This window comes from Chinchilla lanigera, unplaced genomic scaffold, assembly GCF_000276665.1.
Source record: "Chinchilla lanigera isolate Chin_1 unplaced genomic scaffold, ChiLan1.0 scaffold00014, whole genome shotgun sequence".
Lineage (NCBI taxonomy): Eukaryota > Metazoa > Chordata > Mammalia > Rodentia > Chinchillidae > Chinchilla > Chinchilla lanigera.
In genome coordinates this window covers 492,224-515,132 of record NW_004955415.1, presented here as the reverse complement: position 1 = coordinate 515,132, position 22,909 = coordinate 492,224, and the positions used below count along the sequence as shown (strand labels likewise).

The 22,909-nt window shown below is 39.1% G+C and overlaps 1 protein-coding gene across 2 annotated transcripts in view; it reads right to left on the bottom strand.

Moving 5' to 3' along the window:
• Nucleotides 1-1,975: 1,975 nt before the first annotated feature.
• Nucleotides 1,976-22,909, bottom strand: part of Megf10 (multiple EGF-like-domains 10) — a 119,516-nt gene continuing 98,582 nt past the window's right edge. The window contains exons 18-25 of one of the 2 annotated variants that reach the window (XM_013512378.1): nucleotides 22,580-22,708; nucleotides 20,361-20,489; nucleotides 18,091-18,327; nucleotides 16,916-17,043; nucleotides 15,518-15,641; nucleotides 9,124-9,168; nucleotides 7,315-7,521; nucleotides 1,976-5,924 (exon numbers count right to left, since the gene is read on the bottom strand). In XM_013512378.1, the coding sequence (XP_013367832.1) occupies nucleotides 5,698-5,924; nucleotides 7,315-7,521; nucleotides 9,124-9,168; nucleotides 15,518-15,641; nucleotides 16,916-17,043; nucleotides 18,091-18,327; nucleotides 20,361-20,489; nucleotides 22,580-22,708 (1,226 nt within the window). In that variant the 3' untranslated portion in view covers nucleotides 1,976-5,697. The remainder of the gene's footprint in view (nucleotides 5,925-7,314; nucleotides 7,522-9,123; nucleotides 9,169-15,517; nucleotides 15,642-16,915; nucleotides 17,044-18,090; nucleotides 18,328-20,360; nucleotides 20,490-22,579; nucleotides 22,709-22,909) is intronic. The other variant, XM_013512379.1, reaches the window with a different exon arrangement.

Here is a 22,909-nt window from a genome sequence, read left to right as displayed (position 1 = left end):
TTCTGTCTTTCAAGTTCAGAAATTTCACCAGGATGTATTTCCTTCATGTTTTCATTACTTCCATTTCACTCATCTGGTAGATCCTTTCATGTCTAAAGGATCTGAAAGTTCCAAACTCACACTGTGAAACTCTATTCTTTCATTACTGCTCCTCTGTGACTCCCTTTTTTCTTCTTGTGGGTCAGTGACTGCTTAAATATTAGTACTAGTGGATCAATCTTTCTTCTTACCCAGGATTTCCCTTTTGAAATTTTCCTTATTGCATTTCATCTTCTAAAATATGAGTGCAGCCTCAGCAGTAAGTACTGTTTGTTTTTATATTCCTTTAATGAATTTTTTTAAACTGGAAAATATTTTTAGTTCCAGGAAGCTTTCTCTGGTATTATAATTACATCCCTTAAGAGTTTTACATCACATTTAATCCAGGTTTTCTTCCATTTTCTGCATTAGCTTCACATCCATAATAGAAAGCCATTATAGTTTTGTAATTTAGTCTCTTCTTCTCTATAGGTGCTATGTTCACACTGAGTGTCTAGGATCTTTGTCAGCCTATGCATGCAGACGGTGTGCTGGATTTCAATACTCTGTGGATTTCTCTAGTGTTTATATAAACAATTAGAGTACGCATTTTTTGTCAATGGGAAACTTGTGCTTAGCTTAGCCTGTTAATGTAAGTGGCAGAAGGCCTCTTCATTCACAAGTCCAAGTAGAGGTAGGTTGACAGCAGCCTGACGTTGAAACTCTCTACCTACAATGCCTAAGATCACCCAAGAGACAGCGTCTGTCATTGCTGCACAGTGCAAGAAAGTAGAGACATTCCTCTTTTACTTTATTTTTATGTATTTAACCAAGTCTACTGGCTCCCTCCAGTCCACCTCGCAACAACTGACATTTATAGCTTTACCTCTACCTGCATCTTCTTTCAAGAACCTGATGTCACATGGTTTATGGAAACTGCAAGTTTGAGAGATCACTCTTTCCTTGACTTCTTCTAGCTGGTTCTATTCTCCAGGACAGGAATGTGAGCATTGGTCATCATCTTCCCAAAAACCCATACCCTTAAGATTTAGCAGCATTCCTGACTCTTAGGAAGATAACACGTCAGTAGAAATCATACTATTACCATGTTCCAAATTACTTCTTAAGAAACAACTTAGGTGTGGTATTTTGGGTTAACACAAAAATAGATCAGAATATGGTCACACGAACATACAGCTTTTATAATATTCATTAAATACTTGCTTCTGATTTAGCAGCCTCACCATTTATTAGGTAATTGAAAACTAGCTATATTATGAGATAATTTTTATAACAGTGATGTTGGCTAGCATTTACCACATTTCCATTATGCGTCTGGCACTGAAACAAATATATATCTACAAAATTATTGAATCTCCACAAAACCCTGTGAAACAGGTACTATTATTGCCAATATAGTACAATATAGAAACCAAAGCTTGAGAGAGTAAGTCACACAGCTAATAAGATGTTTTATTTCCCTAAGTAAATAATGAGTGATTTGAAAACAGCTCATGTCACGCTTCTCTGCATCCCCTAACTATAAGGGCCCAATAGATAAACAGCTATCAAGAGAAGAAACAAAGTTTTATCTATATTTAAATCCTAGATCACAGCTTTATAAGCGAATGTTTCAAGAATATTTAAATTCTTTTAAGAAAGCATTAACAGACACTGAAATTTAAAAAGCAAATCCACAAAAAATAACATGAAACTCTTTACAATGGACCATACTCAGCCAAGCATCCACAGAGGAATAAAATGTCACCTCCGTCCTTGAAAAACAAGCAATGTGAAGAAAAATCATCTGTGCTAACAATTAAATATGATAGGGTTACTGGTTTTTAAATGTATGCGCAAGATGTTATGAAGTCACACATGACAAAAAAATTAATTACCCAGTAGGATCATAAGTCTTTTCTTCTCATTCAACAATAGAATCATGTGTAGAAATAAGCACTACTTAGAAATTTTTATTAGAAAGTTTATTACATTAATCTATAAACTCATTTGGTGATATAAATGACAATGTAGACTAATACTGATAAAAGTTTACCATCTTTGGAAAATAGAGATATGCAGCACTGTGAAAGCATTGTTTGCTGTAACCAAATAAATTCTAGCGTATTTTGAATTTTTTCCTCTTAAAATATATATATTGTGATTTGGTCTTATCAAAATGAATCCTAGATTAAATACTGAACTAGAATAAGCAGACCCAGTGTTAGGATACCAATACCAATAGGACTATAATGGGGCAGCCTGTTGTACAACTATAGTTAATAAACAAGTGTTTGTCCATACCATGCGATTCACATTTTTGTATCTATGTACACTTCCATGACATAGAGCCTGTAAGACCCAACTATCTCCTAAGTATTTAGTTTAAATATTAAGGACATATTACCCAGAGATAGAAGATTTATTATTTTTAAAAACATCACCTTAAAACTTAATTTTTAAAATTTTTATTTTAAGTGTAAAGTGGACTTATAATATCAACACGAATTATATCGCTGTCACTCTTGAATATTCTGTTTTTCTTGCCCTGGAAATTGTTGACAGAACTGCCCTATTTAGTTGGAACCTTGCAAACAATATATAACAAAAACACACAAGTCCGAGACTCCAACCAGAGTGGGACAGAGCAACATTAAAGTTTGGCCAGTCACTAACTTTTAACAATATTTATGGTTTAAAAAAATTCCAACTTACCACTCTTGTGACTCAGGGAGGTCAAGATGACCAAATTTTCATAACGTTGTATGCATTTCTCACAATACACATTGTACTAATGGTCTTGGTTGAGACAGGTTATATTATCCTATTATAAAATTATATGGTTGATTTTCCTCAAGTTGCTTAAACACGTTAAACTCTCTGTTAACACTACCATGTGCAACAGGGGAAAAACTAATGTCAAAGAGTAAATAATTATGGAAGCTTCCTCAACATCATGCGATTAACCACAGATAACATATTCTTCTTATTAAAGCAAGCATGTCAGTTATCATTTGGGCATGTTTTGATGGTTTGTATATAAATACAAATAATTTATAATTTTCTGATACATTGCCTTCTAGGGAAAGAATAATAGTTTGGCTTACATTCTTATATGAATGGCTTTTGCAAAGCATCCCTAAACTCATTCAGTGCTTTGACTACTACGGGATATAGGAGAGAAATTACATTAAAAAAAAAAAAATCTAAAAATGTTGCCTTTCCACCAGACCTCTTAAATATAACACACAGTTTTACAAAATTCAAAGTGCTACATGTGCTCAGGTGTTTGAAAAGTTCTGAGTGAACACTGGTAAGTAAGAATTGTCTCATGTACAAATGTTCCAGGATATCACTAGTCCTTTGGAGTCCACATCTGTTATCCAGATTTTCTACTTATATTACTGTTACCTCTGCACATGAAGCTTTCTTTTTTAAAATAAGAGAATGAGAAAAGAAATAGATTTTTAAAACCTATCTCCAAGGAATAACGAGGACACCCAAACTTACCGTGGAGTTCTGAAGTGAAGCTCCTTTAAAAGAAAGCAGAAACTGTCTTACTGTGTTTCCTACCTAAAGGATTGCTGCGGCCACTGACCTACTTGTGTCTTATTTGATGCCCATCCCTATAGTCAAGGGTCAACATAACTACTGGGATAAGTAATTGTTTCTCATGGTGCATTCCAGGAAATTAGCTATTTCTATGAATTAATTTTACTCTTCCTTTAAAGAAGCAGTCATCATAGGAGTGAGTGCACTAAATATATTTGCTGTGCTATCCACCTGACCAGGCAAACCATCATGGGTGAAATGTGTGGCATGAAAGAAGTGGATTTCCCAACTCAATAACTGGCAGGGACACTGCTTTGTAGATACTACTGATATGTAATATCTTAGCAAATATTACTGACTCACTCCAATAGAATGTCATACAAGGCTTCATGTCTTGAAAGATGGAAGACCACTATTTACCTTTCACAGCTGCTTCCTTACTCAGCCTTTCAGCTTCTCTGCTTGCTCATGCAGATCAAAGAACAAAACCTGGCTCTGCTGCATCATCTAGACATTCTTACGAGACAGCTACCTTGGAGTGAAAAATGTTACTGTGTAAATATGCACAGGACGAGCATCTGTTCTGGTTTGCCCGGAGTAATGCAGGCTTATGTACTTTACAGGGTAACTATTAGTAATGTCCTCACTCTAAAAGTGTCCCAGCTTGGATGGTCAATTATACGATGACCATAATTTAGGTCTTATGAAGATCCAACTGTAGTATGTGGTATTTTCCTTCTTCCTGTTTAACAAAGATTCAGGGAATCAAAAGATCAAAAGACATTTCATTTTGGGATATTAAAAAGCTATCCATCTATGGTTACAGTACTATTTTAGTAATGACTGATTTTTTTTTAAGTTACATGTTTTCACTTCTTCCCTCTAAAAGAAAAAATACATTTTAATTCAAGCAAAAGATGAATGGCAATAATACAAGAAACAATGAACATACAATAGCTTTTCATTAACAATCCAAACACTACAAAACATAGAATATACAACTTAATGAAAATACAAATTAATAAAAAATGGGGTACATGTCATATTAGCAATGCAAAAGACCAGCTTAAGCATAGTTTCTCTAAATCAACAATTAATAAAAGGAAAGGGCCCCTTTTCAAATATGCACAAAAATATTTAGATCACTTTCAGGGGAAAATTAATCAAAACTTTCTGCTAACTCTATATTACAGTATGTATTACTAACGGTTTACAAAACTGAAGCGTCTTTTTACATGTAAAATTTACAACCTTTACCAATCATTACACACTCACTCAATCCAGTCTGTCCAATACAAAGTTATTTCCTTTCTAGATTTATGACATAATTACTGATATGTTACGTGTCTCGAATGACAGATACGCATGATGGCGACAGTGCTCAGAATGTCATGGATCCAAAGTGGGCCGAGGATCATAGAAGAAGTCCACCTCTGCCTGGTACATCTGTGTACTGACTTCTGAAATACTCCTACTATTTCTAAAATATTTCTAATTGTACATTTTCTCATTCTAAAAAATCCTAAATTTTTCATATTTAAATTTGCTATCCATTTCTAGTGTTTTCTTCACTTTATGCAGTATTGCCACCTAACAGAATATTTTTTCTGCATTCATACAATTCCTGAAATTCTGAGTCCAGCTGGAAAACATTAAGCAATAAAGACTCAACAGTATGTTGTCTTCTATATGTTTAGTGATTCCCACTTTTATGGTGCAAATTTCTGATAAACTGCCCAGCCCTAGTCATAACTCTATGATGCAAATGAGAAAAAAAATTTAAGTTGTAATTTTCCAAGTAATAATACCAATGTCCACTGCCACCCATGTCTCCGAAGGAGTTCTGCAAGTTCATGCTTTTAGCCAACATCTTACAATAAGTCATGCTTCATGGATGCAGTTCTAAAACAAACAATGAATAGGAAATCACAGTGCTATCTCCTTCCAAGCCACCTGTGCAAAAAGCACCTACAATCAGCGCCAGCCTCAGCTTTGAGCTTTCTGATTCACATCCAACAATTGCCTACCAAGTTGATTAACATTCACTGAGGAGGAAAACTTGGATGGAGAAGAACTGAACTGCAGTTCTGGAAAAGGTTCCAGTGGTCACCTTGTGGTCCTTTGGTGTCATTCACTGCTGCTACTGCTGCTGCTGCCGCCGCTGCCGCTGCTGCCACCACTGTCGCTGTTGCTGCTGCCACCACCATCCTCTTGCTTAGGGGAGGATGAACTGTCCCGCACTGGCAACAGGTCATAATGACAAGGGATGTGACTGTTCTTTGGGAGGTCATATGGGTCCTGGGTGAGATGCCCAGTATTGCTGAATATTCCTTGGACAACACTCACTGTAGGTTCTGTGGTAACCAGGGACAAATTAACTTATCAGCAAGGGAAATTTATTAGAAAGTGTATGTCATTTCTTATAAATATCAAACACAGAAGAAGTGCACTTATAAAAATGTAGGTTAATACTACTTTAAAAAAAAAACAGAATTCTTTTTTAATCATATAGGGGTGGCGACTCTATAGTTGGGCTAACTAATGCCCCCACGCACATGACATTCAAAACAAAACGCTATCCACGTCGTTAGGAGAAAACTGTCATGTAAAAAATACCCTGGTATGAGCCATTGTCTAAAAACCACCTTGAGAATAATTTTGTCCAAACCCCTGATGCAGCAGGTGAGAAGACTGAAGTTCTCAAAGATTAACTCAATTCATAGAAACATGCAACATGTTCATAACTTTAGGACTCAAGACTTACTCCCTGAGTTGAGTTCCTATCCTGCTATTTATGGGACAGTTTAAAGAGGTTATTGTTACTGATTTAAGAAGAAATAAATTTAATTCACTATAGTTTCCATTTTTAAAATGCCATCTTAGCCAGGTGTGGTGGCAAATGCCTATAATCCCGGCACTTGGGAAGCTGAGGCAAGAGGATCACTCTGAGTTCGAGGTTCACCTGAGCTACACAGTGAGTTCAAGATTACCCTGAACTACATAGTGAGACCCTGTCTCAAAAAAAAAAAACAAACAAAAAAGCCACCTTAATATTTTAAAGATAACTTGCTTCTTTTTTTCACTGACATGTCTAGGGAATAAGATAAGTTAATAACACTTCTAGTGTTAAATTAGTCACTTAATTTACAAGCTGTGGAGAATTTTTCAAAGTAAAAATCATAAATACTAACATACTAAGAGAGAGTTAGTGACATAGAGAAATTATGTCAAGCACCTGGGAAGCACTATGTCAAGATACGTTTTATCTTTCCCAAATGATATTCACAAAGGACAATCAGTATAACTATAATTTTAAATTGAATTCTTACAGATTGGTATTAGATTCATCTCTGAGAATATTATAGGTATATTAGACAAGTTTAAAATAAAATGTTCCAATCCTGCTAAGAGCATTACATTAATATAATAAATATGACCAGGGAGTGAAGCCACCTGTTTAATCCACTTGAAACATTTGTTTTGGCTAACTCAGTATATTAGCTAGTAAGATACATATGCGATTCCACATGTGTGCTAAAATATTTACCACGGTTACAAAACAAAAGATGGGTGACCATGTGGAAGCTAAAGAAAATTATTTTAAAATTTGTAAGTGGTATTTTCTCTGAAAAATTAATTTGGTTTCAAGTAATATGATTACTCTATGCACAGACTCAATCTAAAATATGGGTCATTAAAATTGTTGCCCACCCCAAATCAGACATTTCTATGGTTAGAACTCACCAACTTCATAGACATTCTTGTTGGTTGAAGTTGAGTTGTTGATCTCTGCATATGGGGAATCTCTTCGTGCTGGGGACTTCATCTCCACGTAGCCACACTCTGAATTTTTAGGAAGAAGCACGGGTGGGTCTTTAATAGTGGCATACGGGTTTTCTGAACTGCTTAGGGAGCAGTTACTTGAATTATACTCAGAATTCTTCCCCAGATCTGTGAAGAAATTTGGAAGGCAAAAAAGCAAATCCTTTTTTCAAGGGCAACATCATTTCTTGGTAATCATTTATTTGGGTAGGTTGCTTCTTTTTCTTTTGGCTAGATTTCTATAACTATCCACTGAAAATAAATCTATACATTTATTACTTATTTTTGAGGCAATTTGCTGTCAAATTACTCACATACAGAGTAATTTTAGCTCCTCTCTAAGGGAAAGTACCAATGAAGACACCATGGATCTGATTTAATTTTGATGATCACATTCAAATATAATTAATCCCATTCTGTTTCACTAATAGAAGTTACTAATTGAAGCCTTTGAATTTTTGGTCTAGAAATAGCAGTTGATGGCCTCAGGAGCACAATAGGGTTCTATTACCATGATGAGAAAGATGTTTGTGCTGTGATAATTCCCGGTAAAACCTCAGCCCCAGGAAACTTGTCATTTAAACTCATCCTGAAGAGCAGACCTTGGTCACCACATAACCATGCTGATCTATTCTTATTTCCTCTGCATTATGGTTTGGATCAAAAGTGTCTCCCCGAATGCTCACGGATTGAGAGGTGAGGTTCTGGAAAGGTAATTAGATCACGGGGCACTGACTCATCACTGTGCTATTCCATTGTTGAGTTCCTAGCTGAAGCTGCTATTAGGTGGGGCCTCATTAGAGAGGACGTAGGTCCTGAGTACGCCTTGGATGAGTCTCTCTGTTCTGGCTCTTGCTCTCACTCTTCCCTTGCTCTGTTTCTGGAGGTCAGGAGTTGAGCAGCTTTCTTCTATACTCTTCTGCCTTGGAGCTTGTTATGGTTGAAACATTGTGTCAACTTGGGGAGTCTAGAGGTTTGGCTAAGTGACTCAGCAGGAAGCCAGGATACTTACTTTGTATACATCCTGAGCCTGTGGAAGAGGAGGGCATGGAGATTATGTGAGAGCTACACGCCCCTTAGGTGGGGGTAGCTACACGCCCCTTAGGTGGGGTAGCCTGTTTACAAAGTAAGGCAGGGAAAAAGAAGCTGCTTGCCGCCATTCCTCCGAGTTTGCTCTGGCTGTTTGCTGTTCAGCTGCCATTCCCACCTTGCTCTTGTTGCTTTGCTACCTTTTGCCTCGGAGCCAGCCAAGTATGGACTGAAACCTCCACAAACTGTAAGCTAAATAAACCTTTCCTTCCTTCATTTTGGGCGTTGGGTATTTTGTCTCAGCAACGAGAAAAAAGTAACCAAGACAGAGCTGCTCCTGACCACAGAGAGAAACCTCTGAAACCATGAAACCAGTGAAGTCTCTCTTCCATTCAGGGGCGGCTGTCAAGTGCTCTGTCTCAGCAAGGAAAAGCTGACTGACACACCATATGCTTTCCTGGTTTACATTTCTCTCTCCATACAAGCTGTGAGTCATTTCCTCCCCAGACTGAAACTTTTGTCTCCAAGACTGCTGCCCTAACAGGATCCACCCACGGTCACTCTCGACACCGGCAAATGTGTTTGTGCATTGGTGTAGTAACAGTGCACTGACATGTCTATATTATTTCAGTTGCTGAGATAATTTTTTAAAAATATTATGATTCTAATATACTTTATTTTCTCCTCAAATTAATACCATACCTTTTAAGGATTTTCCCAAATAGCTTCTCTCCAGTCCAAAAGCACCTGTGATAAAAGAAGAGAAGCATCCATAAGAACTGAAAGGAGGAGAAAATCTGTCCAGTGTTCCAATACTGTGGATGAGGATCTCCCCACTGCAGAGAACCACTAAGGCTTCTGCTTTCAAACCTTTGTTCCAAATCTCTTGCGCCAGATCAGGTGAATATGTGTATTTCACCTGATCACTTAGAAGGACTTGAGAAAGGACGATCAGTTCAGGGTAAAGCTGAGGCACACGGAGAGACAAATCAGCATACACGGTGCAAGGCTGAATAGTAGAGTAGCCTCAGTCAAGAGAAGAACTGAAAACTCACTCCCACGGGCAGCTCTTTCAAGGATGTGGTGGTTTTCAAATTGCTTTCCCAGTAACTACTATTCAGTGAGATAACTGCCTCCACTATAAGCATGTTTTCTAAAAGCAGGAAGCCTCAAACACTGTTGATTAACTCAAGATCTTGACCAATTTTATTCAGCTTTTATTTTAGTAGTTTGAGTCTTCTGGGTATGGGGGTATTTGTGTATGAGCCTACATAGATCAAAAAAGGTGGCCTTCCCATTTTAAAATATATGACCTTTATTTGGTGGCAGTGGTGGTGAGGGTGGTCAGAGGAGAAATATTCCTCTCACATTTGGAAAAATGGAGCATGTTGGCAACGAGAATATGCAATGAAATCTGAAGTCAGGAAAGAAAGGCAGAAACATCTTCAATAAAATAAGCATTTAATCACAAACTCTTCACATATGTAATATTATAAATTCATTCCTCACAAATTTATAATATTACCAAGAAAATTACAGGTTATTATGTAGCCCATTTTACAGCCTCTAGCATGTAAGTGCTAAACTGCATCCTTTATACTAAATAAGAATCTAGGATTCTACTGGAGGCGCATTATGACAAAGAAGAAAAGACAACAGACAACAGATTAGGAGACAAAGAACTTATTACCCACATGACTTCAGGTCAGACGCTCAACTCTCTGAGTGGCAGTTTTCTCTTCTAAAAGGGGAACACAAACTCTGCTTTATACTAACTGCTGTCATCTTTAAGTGAAGTAGAGCATACAAAAAGGCTCTGTAAACTTTGAAGTGATCTATAAACGACTGGTGTGTCAACTACTGTAACCTGTATTGAGTTACACCACCCTCCCTGATTCAGCCTATCTGTAAGCATTCCCAGGCATTTTGGAAAATCTTTTAAAGGAATTTCACAGACTTATGTTAATAGCATGTGACCTGCGATAAGCATTGAAAACAAGTATTTGAGATTGTTAAGGACATGATACCCTCCCCCTCAGGCATACATCTCTTAGAATGCAGTTAAACTCAGGTTCTGGTGGTAATGTTCTTTGCTGGCAATTGAGGAAACCATGCTTCAGTGGAGAAAGGTGACTTCCCTAAACCAGGAAAATGTGTCTGATACTGTTATAGGCGGCTGAGTTAGATAAAATATTATAGGCAGTCAGATAGGACCAGGCCCTTGAAGGAGCCAGTGTGAAAGACGAAATGCCTTGCAAATGTGGAAGAGACAGGTACCTCCACTGTGGGTCAGACCTCAAGACAAAAGATAAAACAAATGCACCCACATAGCTCCCTAAGGATACACATCAGGACTGATATTCTAAATAGGTTTCTAGGGGCTGGGGATTTAGCTCAGCGGCAAAAGCACCTACCTGGCAAGCGCAAGGTCATGAGTTTGGTTCCCGGTACCGGAGAAAAACCAAAATAAATAAATAAGTAAATAAATAGGTTTCTATCACCTTGAGAAATCGAGGAAGAGCTACTAACCCAACGCCCTACAGGGAAAGCCCATGTTATGTATTCATGCCAGCTTGCCACATGACTCACTTTCCCCATTGAATCCTGATTTAATAAATTTTACCTAAGCAATTATGCTTGTAATCTTACTGGCTGATCATATTTTTGTCTGACCTCATGCCCACCTTGTGATTTCCGATTTTTCCCACCTTAGACTCATATCGTAGATTTGCTCTATGAAAACCCTTAGAAAAGGCAGGGTCCTGGGCAATCCACTCCGGACCCCTTCTGTCTCCCTCTCAGACGGAAGCTTTCTTTCCCTAATAAATATATTCTGCTCTTAACCTCTGTTGTTCCTAAAATTCATTCTTTGTACGGGACATCTAGCAGGTTGGGAGTTTCTTTCCTCTGTATCAATATCAAACACTAAGAGAGAGGGAATTGGAGTATTTCCTCTCTCAGGAACACTCTTTGGGGTCTGGGTTATGAAGAGTCTAGACCAGCTTCTACTTGGTGGGAAAGGCATAAGGTTATACAGGGAGGTGGGATGCGGTGTTGGTAGTAAAGAATTAGCCTTAGGAAAGAGAGATCTGGCCTTTGGGAGGAGATTCCTAAATCCATGGAATGTCCTGTCTAATACAAGTGTTTCTGTTTACCTGATTTATGGTGGAGAGTTTGGACCATGAAATATCAGCTGTACCTCTGGAGCAGAAAGAATTTGGTCTCATTTTTCTACTGAAACATTTCTGTTTCTACAGTAAGAGACACTCCAGGGCCCAAATAGATCAGCTCTTGGGTCAGGCTGGAGAATTTGACATTCATGGTGTTCACAGAGGAGGCAAAGAGGAGCCTCAGAAGACCAGCATGAGACCTGCCTTCCCCTCTTCTTCTATGGAGTTTTAGACAATAGTGTTAACCTCTCCATGCTTCCGGTTTATGCACCTTTCAAGTAAGACCAGTGGGAGACCCACTCAACAGAATTACCAGATTTAGCAAATAAAAACACAGAAAGATCAGTTAAATTTGAAGTTTAAAAAATTTTTTAACTTAAAAAAAGTTTAAAATTTAAAATATTACAATTTTTTCATTAAAAAATTTGACAAAAATATTTTTAGTGTATATTTCATGCATTATTTCAGATATACTTACATTAAAATATTTGTTGTTTGTCTGAAATTCAGATTTAATTGGGCTTTCTACCAAATAAATGTATGTAAAGGGTCAGTTACTAATAAGGCATGCATACATTAGTTATAGCATCAAATACCTCCCTGAAACCTTCCACATGCTTGGAAAGGGTACTGTACACTCACTGACGCAGCCTTGAAGTTCAAGTGTGGACAAGTCACCCCTACTCTTTTCAGAAATTCACCAGGATAACAACTATTTTCACAATAAAATAATGGCATTATTTGTCTTTTTCACTCTAATTCTCTTTCAAGTGTATGGTGGAGTGTGAGATCATAGCTGACTGAATGCAGAAGCACATATGAAAATCCAGGTATTTTTATCAAGACAGATAATTTTAAAATGTTCAGTTATAATAATGTAAACGGGTGCTACTCTTTTCACTGATCTTTTAGGGGGATTGGAAAATGTTTTTTTAATTGAAAAATGGTAAAGCAAAATTTCATCACAAAATAATAGAATAACAATAGTAGTTATTGAGAGTACAAGATATGGGCATTAAAATTTCTCCAATTGATATTAGCACAAACTTTCCTTTTCCATGAACTAAGAGATACTAGTAGTATACCTGACTTGCATTTTTTCCCTTTCCCCTTTCATCCTTTCTCCTTTCCTGCATCCTAGTTCCTTTTTCCTTTTGAATAATTTCTGCCCATTTCACAATATCTATTGTATAAGAAACATATTGTCTCACTAGTGTAAGAATCTGAAAGAGTGAATAAAAATTAGGAGGTATGATAGACATTGTGAAATGAAAGGAAACTGCTCAAAGGAAAGAGCAACTGGGATGTGGATAAAGAGAAAATAAAGAAGGGGAAATTATGTATATATGTATATACAGGATAGCTAACATAGTTGTACTACTGACTTTTATCGTTTTACTGAAAGGAATAGTTAATGATTACTTATTTGATCAATCTTGCATGTCTCTATTTGTTTTCCTGAGAAACCACTTTGAAGATATCAATATGTAATACAACAACCATTGTTAATTTCCTACCACTTTGTCTGTAATTCAGTATTGCTTGTATTCTTATGCTATTTTGTAAATGGATGTCTGTTTGTTAATGTTTTTGTTCTTTTATTTTTAAAATAAATTTAAAAAAAACACAATTCTATTGTGCATTTTAGACTTACTCTTTCAGTTTCTCACACCAGGGAGACAATACAATGTTTACACATGGGAGTCTGGCTTACTTCACTTATGAGTATGGTCTCAAGTTGTATCCATTTACCTGTAAAAGTCTCAAGTTTATCCTTCTTTATGGCTGGGTAGTACTCCATTGTATAAAAAGACCACAGCTTTTTTATCCATTCCTCAGCTGATGTGCATTTGAGTTGTTTCCAAGATTTAGCTATTGTGGTGATGATGTTTTTAATTCTTCTGGGGAGATACCCAGAAAGGGAGTATCTGGGTCAAATGGGACCTCTAATCCTAGCTTTGTGAGGAATCCCCACAGTGATTTACATAGTGGTTGCACCAGTCTACACTCCCACCAACAGTGAAGAAGGATTTCTTTTTTCCCACAGCCTCTCCAGCACTTGTTACTTTTTATTTTCTTGATGATAGCTATTCCCTGTGGTGAAATGAAATCTCAGTATTGTTTTAATTTGCATCTCTCCAATAACCAATGCAGATGAACATTTTTCATATATTTGCCATTTGTATTTCTTCATCTGAGAAGTGTGTATTCATTTCAGATACCCAGTTTTTGATTGGTTCTTTGAATATGGGGGGGGGTCCTGATATGTTCAATTCTTTATATGTTCTAGATATAAGTCCTTTGTCTGAGAGACAATTCACTAAAATTTTTTCCCACTCTGTGGGTTGCCTTTTCACTCTGTTGGTAATTTCTTTTGATGTGCAAAAGCTTTTTTAATAAGATGAGATCTCAGTTGTTGACTCTTTGAAGTATTCCTCCTGCAAATAAATATATGCAATCTGGGTTTTGTTCATGAACTCTCTGCCTATACCTTTGTCTTCAAGATTTCTACCTGCTTCTATTTTAATATTTAGATTTTTGATCCATTTTGACTTTAGTGCATGGTGACAGACATGGATCTAGCTTTAGTTTTTGGTATGTAGAGAGCAGTTTTTCCAGTACCATTTAGTAAAGAAGCTATCTTTCTTCCAGTGAACATGTTTGGTCCCTTTATCAAAGATAAGGTGGCTGAGTGTGTTTGGAGTTGTGTCTGCATCTTCTAATCTGTTCCACTGATTCTCAGGTCTGTTTTTTTTTTTTTTTTTTTGCCAGTACCATGCTGATTTTATCACAGTAGCTATGTAACATAATTTGGGATTGTGATGCTTCTTGCCTTACCTTTGTTGCCCAGGACTGCCTTTGCTATTCTAGGTTTCTTCTGTTTCCAAATGAACTGTATGAATGTTTTCTCTAGTTCTGTGAAGTATGCTAATGATATTTTGATCAGGATCACACTAAATCTGTATAACAGTTTTGGAAGTATGGCCATCTTCACTGTGTTGGTTCTTCCTATCCATAAGCAAGGAATATCTTTCCATTTTCTGATATCCTCTTTGGTCTCCTTTTTCAGAATACTATAATTTTCAATATATAGATCTTTTACTTCCTTTGTTAGATTGATTCCTAAGTATGTCATTTTTTTTTTTTTATGCTATTGTGAAGGGTATGGTTTCCCTAATCTCTCTCTGAGTTTGTTCTTTGTATACAGGAATGCTATTGATTTTTGAGCACTGATTTTGTATCCAGCTATACAACTGAATTTGGTTATTATATCTACAAGTGTTTTAGTAGAGTTTTGGAGGTCTTCTATGTAGAGTATCATGTCATCTGCAAATAATGCTAATTTAACTTCTTCCTTTCCTATCCTCATTCCTTTTATTTCTTTCTCTTGTATAATTGCTCTAACTTATGATTCCAGAACTATATTGAATAGGAATGGTGATAGTGGACATCCTTGTCTTGTTCCTGATTTTAGAGTGAAAGCTTTTTGCTTTTGTCCACTTAGTATGATGCTGGCTATTGGTTTGTCATAGATGGCTTTTATCACATTGAGATAAAGACCACCTATTCTGATTTTCTGTAGGGTTTTTTTTTTTATCATGAATGAGTACAAATACCTAGTAGACTAGTATATTTGTAGAAATTAAGGCAGTTAATATGTGTAGATTTAGAATATAAGCTACAGACAGGAGAGATATTTGTCTCTTTATCCATTCCTAGCTGACAGTAGGAGCTCAGTAAATGTTTGTTGAACAGATAAAGCACTTAGAATCGTAATAAAGCCCTACAATAAGTTTCAAGTGTGATGCTGCTATTTTGTTTTTTAGTGCACATTTCCATTAGACCACAGTGAGCAGACACGGCTCTGTAACCATGTCAGTGAGGAGAAAGTACAGTGTGCTCCGGGTCCTGCAGGGGAAACGCACCGAGTTCGTTGAGGTAGCCACCGTGTTTCCAGTCTGCCGGCAGTGTCCCCGTGCAGTCCACAGCTAGGCCTCGCTTCCCAGGAGTCATGTTCTTAAGATTTACAAACAGCTGATTGTTCTTTGACTATTCAAAACAAAAATGATAAAAGATTTAAAATGAGGATACAGTGTTGTACAAAACCGTGTTATCTGTCTCGGGGGAAGCGAGGCCACAGCTCAGAGGCTGAGCAAGGGGCTCAGGGAACATTTCCTGGAGGGAAAAGGAATGCAGGTCCTTTAGGCCATCTATACCTTTCATGATCTGAATTTCTCCGCTTTACTCTGTTACCTTGTGCCAATTAAACTCTATTTATTTATGCATATATATATATATGGAACTTTCAATTGAAGAAAAACATAAATTCTTGATCTAAGCTCTTATCAAACCATGTATGATCTACTGTGAGTCCAGGTAACTCCGCAGTTTGCCAGAGCAGCATGAGGTTCCAACACCAGCAGCACTTCTGACTCCAGAGCAACATGAGGATGAGACGATCTACTTCCTCTTCCTGACTAGCATGAGAACAAATGGTGTAGTGGATATTAACATCTCTGGAGAATAGGAAGTGCTATTTAACAATGAGGCGCCATAATTAAAATCTTGCTGCATTAATTTAGTGACAATGGGTTTAAGTTAATTAGCTTGGTTTTCTTCTAAAAGAGAGATGGACAATGAGGAGCCACTTACAGGGAACTGAAAATATAATTGGGGTACAACTGGAAGGGAGAAGTGTTTGGGGTTCAGAACACTGTGGGGAGGACCTGGGGTCTCTGGCCTGTGTGTGCACCAGTTTCCTGATCTATAGAATGGGAATAATAATCATTCCTGATTGGCATGAAGATTAAATAATTTTATACTTACAAAGTGAATAGCTCTTTGGCCGGTTTTGGCCTAGAAAAATAGCAGTTTCATATGACTCAATCTAAATAAGTACATGTTGTCACTGTCATTCAAGTAAAAATAGGAAAGGGTATCAGAAGCCATGTAATCAGAAAAGATGAACAATGATTTTATACAGAGTTGAGTCTGCTAATGTCTTTTATGCTTTCATTAATGTCCTTAAATGAGTAACATTTTCCAAGGAGGCGTAATGCAAATGGTATGGACTACACACAGGGAGACTTTCTCACATAGCAGCTGTCTCATTCAGCAGAGGCCAGGGGTTTGAAGCGACTGAAACTTCCTGTTCCTCAGGTCTTCGTCCTTACCCCTGAGATGCTGAGATACACACAGAGCACTGCTTACAGGAATCGAGTAGGCAATGTACGTAAAGTACCAAGAGCAGCGCCGGGCAAACAGCAGCACTCATCGTATGCTTGCTCCCCGCACCTTTTGAGGCTCGAGATCTCTCCCCTTACCTTTGCAAGGGTCATCCTGTCCCTGTTGTTGACGTGAGGGGATGTGGCGCACTGAGTAAGTGTGTGATAGCTGGGATTGGAGAAGTAGTGGCTGTTGGCATTTCCACCATTGCTGTGGGGCAGCGTTTCTGCGGGAAGGGAGGATGTGGTTACCATGGCAGGCTCCCCAAAATGCATGTGGTAAAAGGCAATCAAAATTACAGCGCGAACGTTTGGACTACTTCCACACACCAAGCTTGGGCAAAACCCCGTCTTGCATAGCTCACTAAGCAAATCTCCCAGAAGCAGCAGGCATTTGCCCTCCTACCCATCTCCTTGAAAAGTGAAAGCATACAAACAGCTATTCCTGGCTTCGGGGAGTCTAAGAGCTGGGGTGGCATCCTTCTGCAGTAACTGTCCTCTTTAAGAGAGACAACTTTTGATTTCTTGATATGATAATTTTGCATTGCAAATATATAATTATTTAAATCAGTTGCTTTACATATCCCTCGGAATCATCGTAGTTATAAACATGTAACCAGCCTGAAATCTTTCAGTAATTGCCCCAAAAGTAATAAAGTTTTTCAGTTTTCAAATTCTTCAGTTTAACTTCTTACTTCTTCAAATGACTGAATGTGTCACTTACAATCAGTCTTCTTTTTCTTTTGTGGGAGCTCACAACAGAAAGATCGAAGAGAGTTTTCTTAAAGGACTTCTTACTGGTAATACCAGAAAGTCGTTTCTTATACAATTTGGTTCCCTTCAGTTGACTTGTGTTGGCCTGGGGGAGGCCGCAGGCACTGAAGAAAGTACCAAAGGCCAGAGACTGAAGGAGTTCCTGTCTGTTTCCCTCACCCGCTCTGTGACCTTGGGGAACTTGGGAGCCCCTGCTCCTTCACTCTGCTCTCACATGCGTCAACACTTGGGGCTCGCTTAGGATGCAGCACAGCTTAAATTCCCCAGGCACAAAGCAATCTCACAACGAGGCCACTTTTAAAATCCTCACCAAAAGCGACAGTTAAGATCTTACTATGTTAAGATGTAAAACATCTCTAACAACTTACACCTTTTCTGAATGAGCAATTCTTCCCAGGAGAATGGATGGGGATAGGGGCCGGCGCAGCCAAACACCCAGTGTCAAAGAAGCAAGGCTCACTTTCCAAGGAGTCAAAACCCGCCCGGGACTCCAGGCTGACCTGAAATGGTGTAATCCGCATTGATGACCCTCATGGCCGGGGTGTAGGTAACTGCTGGCATGCTTGACTCCTTCCCCTTCTGCTTGTGTCTGTAAATAATGAACAAGGCCAGGAGGAAGAGAACAACAAGGACGAGGATGATGATGCCTGCGATGGCCCCAATCTGGTAGGAGTCAGCAGGGAGGGCAGTACTGGTTCTGCTTAAACTGTTCAGGTTCCCAACTATTACAACGCCAGCTGGGGTAAAGGAGAAAAGAGATCTGAGTAAGCGTGACGATGCACAGATAAATGTTTTACCTTTGTTTACCAAAAATCTCCTACCGTGCCAACACCTCGGTATTATTGTTCATGAATGTTAATTTGGAAGTTTTTGGAAATGTCATCGGAAGGGAAAGCAAACATCGCATTTTCACATGTTTACTTCTCTATTCTAAGGAAAGGCTGCTCAGCTTCAAAAGGACAAGATTTGAACCCAAGATTCACCACGGGGGTTGGCAAACTTCTCAAAGTTTTAAGTTAAACACTCAGAGAGATGATTAATTTGGGATAATTATCTAATTTTTATTTTGCTGTTTATTATTCAGTACTGAGCATGCATGGGGATAAATCCTAAGTGTTCACTTAATCTTATGTTTATCTTCAGCATTTCTGAGTGATCATCCTTCCAAACCAGATAGTTCCATTAGAAATCTAATCCACTAGCTGATTTCAATGAGCTTTTAACCTCAGAAGGCACTATCTGGCCAAAAGTTATTTTTCATGACATTCACATTTCTCCTGAAAATACCTGATAACACCCCACGCTTACTAATTACACTCAAAATTCAGCGTTACACGGTTCTTCCATTAAGCGAAGACCCTAATGGTACAATAGAAAGTCAAGAAATTAAGCATCTGAACTTCTCCTAAAGCTCTGAAGCTGCACCTATAAATGAGGAAAATGGCTTCTGTGTAGCTGCTTTCAGGTCAAGTAAATATCTCTGTGATCTTAGGATTTTTAATTCTAGAAGATCTTGTTACAGGACAGTCAACCCAGAAACAAGAGCACCAAGGCTCTTGTTGTGAGATTCCAATGTGTTTGTAATAATTATACAATCACAAAATATAACACTTAATTGAAATTGCAATCAAATGTAAATAATAAGCATACAAAAGTTGTTTTATGAAAGAATTTAAAAGTAGTAATATGAGTGCTTACATGGTCCTCATTTTAAGATGATCCCACCTACAATACTGCAGGAATTTTCTGAAGCCTTTTATTATTGTCACCCTGGAAGGCAGCTTCACACGCAGCAGAAAGACCTTCTCAAAGCCTTCACCACCTCCCATGCAGAATTGCCCAGATGAGACTACATATGTGACAAATACTCCCCAATGCTTATGATACGCAACCTACTTAAAAACGAAGGCAGAAATCTTCTTTAAACACTAAACAAATGACTACTACATGACTCAATCATGCTACTCCTAGATAATTACCCCAAAGATATGAGAGTACCTGACATACAAGGATAAGTACACCATTGCTGACAGCAATTTAATCTGTAGCTGTCAAAGATGGGAATCCAGATGTCCCCCAACATCTGAGTAAGTCACCAAATCATAGCATATCCATAAATGGAATAGTTCTTAGCAACAGAAAGAACTAAATTTGTTTTCTAAAGTAACATAGTTCAATTTCACAGTAATTACGCTGACGGAGCGAACAGACATAACAACCAGACATAAAGGAATACAGTGTGACTCTATTTAGGTGGAATTCCAGAAAATACAAACTAATCTATTGTGACAAAATCTATTATGATCAGAGATTTCTGGGGGCTAAGAGATAGTACTGGCTGGGGAAGGGAGGAAACTCAGTGGGATGAATATTGTCATAATTATGGTAATAGCTTCATGAGCAGTTGCACATTTTAGAATTTATCAAAATGTATACTTTATGTATGCTGCATGTTAATTACATATCAGTAAAGCAAAAAAATGACAGGCCAATAGGAAGTTCACGAGTTTTGTAATAAATCTATCACCAAAGGTGTGACATGGTTTACATAATAGCTACATGAGCCTGGGCAAATTACACCTCTCTAAACGTTAGTTTCTTTATCTGTAGGACAGCAGCGCTAAGGCGACCACCTGCAACTAAGTTACCAGCTACAACACCCAGAGTTGTGGTGAGGATTACACTAGGAAACATAAATGAAAACACACAACTCGTGTACATGGAAGTCACGTAAGAAGAGGTAGTAGCCACTGTACCCTAACATGCTCACCTTGGTCACATCGTGCGCCCTTCCATCCAGGGCTGCAGTAACAGGTCCCGGTGATGTGGTCACAGGTGGAGTTGTTCAGGCAGTCACATATCTGGCGACAGCCATAGCCATATGTTCCTGCGGGGCACTCTGGAAAGGGAAATTCAGTCAATGCCGCTGCCCGGCCTTGGGCACCTGGGCAACGCTGTTGCTTACTGTATGCCCCTGCACATTTGGAGATGAGCCCTTCCAGGGGGTTCCTGTTTAGGCAGACTTGTACTGCCTGGAGTGTCCCTCTGCTACACAGCATTCTCTGGGTCGGAATGGGTCTCTCAGTCCAGGTTACACAGGTCTAGGGACAGTGTGGCTTAACATGGCAGCTCTTGACACATTCCCAGCTGAGCATCCACTTCACCGATGTGTACACGGAGTTTGATAAACTCCCACGCAACAGGTAAGGACAATCATGAAGAGCAATTTGACATGACTTCAGCAGGCAGAACTGTGGACTAGGAGGGAACTAGATGAAAGTGTCAGCTAGAGCTACTTCCTTAAGAACATACATAGTGTACAGGAGTTCAGGGATCCTCCTAAAGATACATTCTCACTGGGATTAGCTGAGTGGGTAAAGAGGAGGAGGGTAGGTGTTTATTTTCTAGATAAGAATTTCATTTGCCCTAGAATAATTCAAACTTTGGGTTTGCAGGTTGAAGTGTCAGAGGCTAAAACAGTAGGATTCTTATGAAAGGGAGTTGCACATGAATGTCAAAGAATAGCATAGGTATGATTGATCTAAAAATATTCAGGACAAAATTTGGGTGTTTTTCATAAAGTGGGCAGCAGGGGGCAGCATGCTATTATCATCAGAGTTCTCTGACCAGCACGGGGTTTCTGTTTACAAATGAACATTGGAAAAAAATCTTTAAAAATACCGACAGATTTGACATTCAGAGTAATCATAAAAGCACTCAAGGCATTTTTATTTAATAAAACCTTCACCGGTCATCAGTGTCCCTGTGTACACATCCTAGCACTTATATGCACAAAGACAGCCGTGCATGTGCTCATGTGATTCAGTACCTGTTTTATAATGAAATGAAACTACAGTACAAGACTAATATTGAGATCTGTCTTGAGCTAATTCCTGTGTGTCACTCTTGGTGCATTTGCTAGAGGGAACGCTTGTTGCGATGGCTGGGGTTTAGCACACAGCACTGAGACCACCTGGCTGCCCAGGAGCTCTGCGGTGCTGTGGGGTGCAGGGAGGGGTGCCTCACTGCCAGCGTCCTGCTCTGCTGGTCCGCCTTGCAGGCTACCCTGCCCCTGCAGCCTCCGATCTCTGCTGCACCCTTCCCAAGAGTGCACCCTCTGGTAGCTTCTCCTGCCTCCACAGCTTTTTTTTTGGTACGGGGAATGGAACTCACGACCTTCCGCTCGCCAGGCAGGCGCTGTGCCGCTGAGCTATACCCCCGGCACACAGCTTTTACCATAAGAAAGTGAGACCCGCACGGCTTCACAGAGGAAAGCAAAAACAAGCTCACTTGAAACATTCATTTTAAGGCGAACCCTGTGAGCAGATACGTAGCGGGGAAGTGGAAATGGAAAAACAAGCGCGGATAATCCAACAGAGCACATTCTCTGTGAATAGGACTTAAGAAAAAAGTCTTAAAGGTGAGTTTGAAGGTCAGGACTAAGATGAGAAGCTGCTATCTGGAAACAATATAAAAGTTCTGTCTAGAAAGGGCTGTCAAAGGGGTGACAATATTTGCGTGGACTTGGTTCCACACCAGCAACAGTGCTGACCCCAGGCCCCCTTCCTCCCACCTAATGCTCTGTTCTCTGGCGTAAACCTGGGCTCTGCCGAGAAGAAATTCGGACTGTTTCTGAGTAGCCATCTTCCAGGAAGAAAGAACAAAAGAAAGGAAGAAAGATAGAAAGAGAAAGGACAGCCAGAAAGAACAGAAGGGAAAACTTGAATTCTGCCTTCCTTCTGGCATTTCCACCTCCTACACCCAGTGCTGAGCGGTTAATTACTATGAAGTATCTAGAGGCAAAGACAGGCAGCAGGATTCCAGAGAGGCAGTCCCTGGGAGGAAGCTCCTCTGTGCTAGTAAGTAACCAGCCATCCCCTCCTACAACTTACAAGCCACGGCAATCTGCCTTAACAGCTCCAGAAACCCAGCGGAGTTGATTTTAAGGGGAAAAAATACCTCCGCGGGACAGGCTGCGCCCATACTCACTCTGCTCGCAGTGCCTGCCCATGAAGCCCGTGCGGCAGGTGCACTGCCCGGAGATGTGGTCGCAGTCAGCTCCGTTCTGACACTGGCACGTCAGCGCACAGTCCTTGCCGTAAAATCCCAGAGGGCATCCTGTGCAAGGAGGTCAGCAGAAGTCAGAAACACAGCTCCAGCTGCAACATATTTGTGTTTAAACTTGAAGGATGCCGAGCCATTTGACAGCAAAGACAAAAGTGTGTATCTCAGCTTTTCACAGGGCTTCTTAGAAGTCCAAATATAGGCCCTGCAAAAAGGTTATAATTCACAAGCAGAAGGCCAAAGAGTTCCAGACCA